The sequence below is a fragment of the Ammospiza nelsoni genome, chromosome 7 (genome assembly GCF_027579445.1).
Source record: "Ammospiza nelsoni isolate bAmmNel1 chromosome 7, bAmmNel1.pri, whole genome shotgun sequence".
Taxonomy (NCBI): domain Eukaryota; kingdom Metazoa; phylum Chordata; class Aves; order Passeriformes; family Passerellidae; genus Ammospiza; species Ammospiza nelsoni.
The window spans coordinates 14,064,009-14,070,398 of NC_080639.1; the positions used below are offsets into that span (position 1 = coordinate 14,064,009).

Genomic DNA, 6,390 nt, shown 5'->3' on the forward strand with positions numbered 1-6,390 from the left:
CTCACTCTGCTGTGCCTGCTTGCAAAGGGCCAAGAGTCCCTCTGTCTCCCTGCCTGTCAGGTCCCTCCTGCCTGCACTGCAGCAAGAACCTTGGTCTAATTTAGGAGCCCCCTGCTCCAGGTGCCGTTGCACGAGGTCAGCCTTGGTGCTGGGGTTTGCAGCACAGGCAGCCTGGAGCAGTTGCTCCAGCTCTGCTGGAGCAACTGCAGCTCTCAGGTGGGAAGGCAAGCACTTGCCAGGGGTGGAAGCAGAAGCACACCTGCCTTGGTGCAGCATGCAGCCGTGTCCTCAGTGTGGGGCAAACACTGATATCCTTTTGTACCAGTGCACAGTGGTCTGCTGTGCTGGTGCTGCCTGGGGGCTGCACCCTGATACCAGAAGTGATGTCTGTTCCTGCACTCCTGACAGGCAGTAAGGCACAGTCTTGTGCTGTTGCAAGCCACCTTATGGTCCCCAGCACCTCCTCACTCAAGCAGTTTGTTATCAGGGGTCACTGCTAATTTGAGCAGCGCCTGAGCCAGCACAGCCTCCAGCTGGGGTGACTGGCAGGCTGCCACCAGCACCAGGAGTCACCTGCGCTGGGCCCCCACCGCTCCCTTCCTGGGAGCTGGAGACTTGTCAGCAGTGCAGACAAAACCAGCATTTGCTGCCTCAAGCAAGAAGGGTCGAGGGCCAAGGGGTGGTGTGCTGATCCTGTGACAAGAGGGGCAGGAGGTTCCTGCCCTGCTTTGGTGCCGGCAAAGCCAAGAGCGAGATCAGTGCTCTCCGGCTTTGTCCCTGCCCAAAGCCCGGGCTGAAAAGCTCTTTGCAAAAGTCTGCCGAGTCCTCTAACAAGGGCAAGGGCAATAGCCAGTCTTTACAAAGGAAACTCACTTAGTCCTTTTCTAAAGTCTTTTAAAAGTCATGGTATCCTTCACAAAAGCAATTTGTCCAGGTAAACAGTGTATGCTGACAATCAGCAGTGAAAGAACCAAATACAGAAATATTTATCACCTTTGTACTTTCTGCTTCTACCAGGAACCACTGCATCCCAGCTGAAAACTCGTCAGTGAGTGGAAGGTATGTCTGTGAGGACATGTAATGCCAGTCCCTGCCTGAATCCTCTGGGCTGGAGCCAGGAGCAGGGGTTAGATGTACTGCCAAGCAGACCTGCCTAGCACGGTGGAGCTTCATGGACACTTCTGCACATGGATAAAAGGTAAAGTGATTTTTAATAATTTAAAAGTTTTTTAACTACAAAAGCATTTTCATAGGGCCAGGAAACACTTCAGTTTTTGTCTGCAGGGTTTAACACAGTAAATTTTGTGCAGACACATTTTATGTGCTGGATGCACTGCACTCTCATCCTTTACTGAAGAGATGAGTAACAAACCTATCAACTGCACTTGCACTTACCCTGTATTTAATCCTGCTCTGGTTGTTCTGCTACATATTCATAAAAAACAAAAAGGAAACAGAAGCACAGAGCAAGCCAACAGATGTCTACCTGGCTCTTAATTGGATTTTATGTGTCCCCAGTGTAGCAAATACAGCATTATTTACAGCCAGGCTCTAAGAATTAGATACATCTGGAGGAGTGGCAAAACCTGAACCAGGCTACAAGTGTTGATAGATTAACTGAAATGAAGAGCTGCCCCATTTTCCCCTTCTTATCTTCTCCCTTCCCACTTATGTACCTATTCCCCATTGTGTGTCAAATCAAACTTAGATGTTGCCCAAGAGAATGCTTATAAAAATGAAAAATGCCAACAAAAAAAGACAATTTCTGCTCTTATGGAGCTTCATCAGCATTTTCTAATTGTACAGCAATGATAATAAAAAGGCTGCCCTCTTCTCTCAGCTATAATTTGGATAATCAACTGACAGCCATAATGAAACTGTCTGTGATTGCTTTCTGCTGGGCTGCTAGTTCACAGAAACTCATTGTGGAAAAGAATTAAAAGTTATGACTCCTGCTACAAGGATATGCCACTGTCTTCCAAAGGAACATGTGACTTATAGTTTTCTTTTGTATAGCTCTATTACAGGGAAAACTTACAGTGTAAAGAGGTATAGGGATGTGAGATTTATTTTTTTCCTTTAAAAAAAAAAGTTAAGAGTCAAAGTTGACAGTGCCAAGTAATATGCATGCCTAGTCTGGGTGGATGTGGATTTCAGAGGTGGTCATGAGGTCTCTCGCCTTTAAATGACTGATGGCTTTGCTCATCAGCAGTCAGTGCTCTGCCTGAAAGTACATCAGCCACTCTCCTCAGAGCAATAAGCAAGCCAGGTTTTGCTTCTGGGAGGAAGGCAGGAGCTAAGTCATGATTTGAGTATTTGCTTTGTGGCTCTGAATGCAGTTAGGGGTGTTTTGGGTGCTGGTGTTCCCCAGCACCAAACCTTGAATGCAAGGTGTCTGTATCTGTGATGTGCTGTGGGAATGTCTTGACTAGTAGATCCAGGGCTGGATTCAGGTACTCTGATCTAAAATGCCCTTCCATCCACATCCACTGAGGTGGAGTGAGTAGCTCCTGTGCAAGGCCTTCTGCCTGGGGCAGAATAAGGCTCTGCCATAGCAGCTGCAGTCTGGAGCCCCGAATCTGGCTTCTGAAGCAGGTCTGTTCCCCTCTGCGCCCTGAACATGCCGTGGGCTTCAGGGCTTTCAGGGAAGCGCTTGAAAATCGGGCTGGCAATTTCGGTGTTTACGAATGCATGGACTGGAGAATTGGAATTCCTGGCAACTGAGCGTGACCACCTCGGTCACGCTCACCACGCGGTCAGGAGCCCGCGGTCCCAGGGCGCTGGGCAGAGCCCTCTGCCCCGGCGCGGTCTCGTCGTTGGTTCGCGCAGCGCTGCAGCGCCTGCCACCCGCCTGGGCGGGAAGAAAAGGGCTGGCGGAGCGGATGGCGACCGGAATCCGGGGCAGGAATGTGGTAGCGCAGCCGCCTGCACGCGGGCAGGGGCGGCTTTCCTTCCCGCCGAGGCTCAGCGTTCCGGCAGTCAGGAGCGCTGCCCTGGGCGTGGGCAGCGCCGGTAGATGCCACAGTGTCCCTTGTACCCGGGCTGATGTGCCATGGCCGGAGCAAGGCAAAGCCGGTCAGGACCCCTTCACGTCTTCCCTTCCCCTACCCAGGGTTTCCCCCGTTCGTCCCAGTCCCGTTACGGCGGGCGAAGCCCCGGCCCCTCCCCGCGAAGAGGGGTTGAAGGGCCCGAGGAGGAAGGGGAGAAGCGGCAGCAGCGCCGCGGGCACCGCCTGCCCTCCGCCTCCAGCCGCTTGGCTCTTCGCGCCGGGCCGGGCCGTCGGGGCCCTGGGGGGGCGGAGGGTGCCGGGTACCGGGAGGGGCCCGGCGGGCAAGAGGGGAAGGCGATGCACAGATGCGGAGCAGTCGTGGTTTGGCAGCACCGTCATCTTCTCACTCGGCCGCCTGCCCCCGAGCCGGCGCACGGAGCCAGCGGGACGCGTCCAGCAGCGGGGCCGGGGCAGCGCGGCGTTCCGCCCAGCGGGGCTCCGTGCCCGGCGCGGGGGCGGCCGCGGGGAGCCCCGGCGGGGCGGGGCCAGCGGCGGGGGCGGTCCCGGGGCGGTCCCGGGGCGGGGCGCGGGCACGGCGCGGAGCGGGGGCGTCCGCCCGCCCCAGAGCGCAGGTGGCGGCGGTGGCGGCGGTCGGGATCCCGCTCTCGCTCCCGGCGGGGCCCCGCTCCCGGCGCGGAGGCGGCAGGTGCCCGGGACATGCGGCGGCGGTAGGACGCGCGGCGGCGATGGGCGGCCGGGGGCTGCCGGTGCCGCTGCTGCTGCTGGGGCTGCCGCTGCTGCTGGGGCTGCCGGCGGCGGGGCGCGCCGCCTCCAAGGCGCTGGTGTGCCAGGAGATCACGGTGCCGATGTGCAAGGGCATCGGCTACAACCTCACCTACATGCCCAACCAGTTCAACCACGACACGCAGGACGAGGCTGGGCTGGAGGTGCACCAGTTCTGGCCGCTGGTGGAGATCCAGTGCTCCCCGGACCTGCGCTTCTTCCTCTGCAGCATGTACACCCCCATCTGCCTGTCCGACTACACGAAGCCGCTGCCCCCCTGCCGCTCCGTCTGCGAGCGGGCCAAGGCCGGCTGCTCGCCCATCATGCAGCAGTACGGCTTCGCCTGGCCCGAGAGGATGAGCTGTGACAACCTGCCGGTGCTGGGGGACTCCGAGGTGCTTTGCATGGGATACAACCACACGGAAGCCACCACCCTGCCGCCTTTCTTTGGGAAGCCCACGCGCCCTGCCAAGGACATGGCCAAAAACCTGACGCCGCTCGATGGGCAGCGCCTCTCAGGGCTGGACTGTGGTCAGACTTGCAAGTGCAAAGCGCCCCTGATCCCCATCTCCAAGGAGTCCCATCCGCTGTACAACCGCATCAGGACCGGGAAGGTACTCAACTGTGCCATCCCCTGCTACCAGCCCTACTTTACCCAGGATGAGAAGACCTTCGCTACCTTCTGGATTGGCCTCTGGTCCATCCTCTGCTTCCTCTCCACCTTGACCACCGTGGCCACCTTCCTCATTGACATGGAGCGCTTCAAGTACCCTGAGCGCCCCATCATCTTCCTCTCTGCCTGCTACCTCTTCGTCTCCCTGGGCTACATCGTGCGCCTGGTGGCAGGGCACGCCAATGTGGCTTGCAACCCAGAGCACCACCACATCCATTACGAAACCACAGGCCCTGCTCTCTGCACCGTAGTTTTCCTTCTCCTTTACTTCTTCGGCATGGCCAGCTCCATCTGGTGGGTCATCCTGTCCCTCACCTGGTTCCTGGCTGCTGGCATGAAGTGGGGCAATGAGGCCATTGCCAGCTACTCGCAGTACTTCCACCTGGCTGCCTGGCTCATCCCCAGTGCCAAATCCATTGCTGTACTGGCACTGAGCTCTGTTGACGGTGACCCGGTGGCTGGGGTTTGCTATGTGGGCAACCAGAGCCTGGAGAATCTGCGTGGCTTTGTGCTGGCACCACTAGTGGTTTATCTCTTCACCGGCAGCCTTTTCCTGCTGGCTGGCTTCATCTCGCTCTTTCGCATCCGCAGCGTGATCAAGCAGGGCGGCACCAAAACCGACAAGCTGGAGAAGCTGATGATCCGCATCGGTATCTTCACCGTGCTCTACACCGTGCCTGCCACCATCGTCATCGCCTGCTACATCTACGAGCAGCACAACCGGGAGGCCTGGGAGCAGGCACAGAACTGCTCCTGCCCGGGGAACTCTCACCGCCCCAAGCCTGACTATGCTGTCTTCATGCTCAAGTACTTCATGTGCCTTGTGGTGGGGATCACCTCCGGCGTTTGGATCTGGTCTGGCAAGACACTGGAGTCCTGGAGGCGCTTCAGCACCCGCTGCTGCCGGGCCAGGAAGCCTGCGGGCGCCTCGGTGTACGGTGAGGCCAGCCCAGCGCTGGTGGGCAGGACGGTGCTGCCCAGCATGGCCTCATACCACAAGCAGGTCCCGCTGTCCCATGTGTGACCAGAGGGAGCCTCGGTGACCCCAGCCACAGGAAGGAGAGGGTTGCGAAGACCCTGGGCCACAGAAGAGGGGGTGACAGCTGGGCCACTCCTGGCATCTTCAGCCCCACCGTGGTGGTGCTGCCTGGGACCACGGGCACAGAGCAGCTGCAGCCCCAGGCAGGGCAGGAGGAGGTGCTGCCAATTATGTGGGGGCAGAAGGACGGGGTGGTCTGGAGCCTGGCACTGCCATGTATGCCCCATTTGGGGTCCCACATCCTGGCTGGGGTCCTGGGATGCTGCTGCCTGTGGGCCAATCAGGTGGCAGTAGGTCCTCAAGCACTGATTTGTGTCCCTCAACGAGCCTCTGGGCAGGTCTTGCTGGTGCCAGGGCGAAAGGCAGAGCTGTAGCAGGCAGGGCAGATGGTGGCCCCCAACCCCAGGTGGCACTGCCACTGGGCTCCTCACTAAAGCCCAGAGAGTGGGTCAGGGAGAGCTGGCAGGGGGTGCTGCTTCCCTGGGTGCCCATGGCAGAGCAGGAGCCTGTCCTCAGTGCCCCCAGGCACACCACACATTGAGGAGGGGAAGCCTGGGGGCCCTGGTGTGAGGCAGCCGCTGGCCCTGCTCAGGCAGCAGCACACTGAGCAGGAGGGGAGGAGCTGTGCGGGCCGGGGGCTTCATGGGTGGTGGCAGTGCAGGAGGAAGGGGCCGTGGAGAGGATCTGCCACAGGGACAGGGTCCCAGCTGTCTGCAGGGCAGGCAGGGACCAGGTGATCCCCTGCGGTCCCTCCTGCCCTGGGCAAGCACAGCTGGCTCCCTTCAGTCGGGGCTCAGACCGGGCGGGAGCTGGCTCAGCTGGGCGGCAGCGGCTCCTGCTCTGCCATGGGCAGCCAGCTGCACTGCCCACGGAGCCACTGAACCCGGGGGCTGCACAAGGGGCCCT

At 59.2% G+C, this 6,390-nt stretch overlaps 1 protein-coding gene across 1 annotated transcript; it reads left to right on the forward strand.

Moving 5' to 3' along the window:
* Window positions 1-3,735: 3,735 nt before the first annotated feature.
* Window positions 3,736-6,390, forward strand: FZD5 (frizzled class receptor 5). The gene has a single exon (XM_059475920.1). The coding sequence runs from the start codon at window positions 3,736-3,738 to the stop codon at window positions 5,467-5,469; it is 1,734 nt and encodes a 577-aa protein (XP_059331903.1). The 3' UTR covers window positions 5,470-6,390.

Coding starts and splice junctions, on each gene's coding strand:
- FZD5 (XM_059475920.1), top strand. CDS start 3,736: ATGGGCGGCCGGGGGCTGCCGGTGCCGCTGCTGCTGCTGGGGCTGCCG.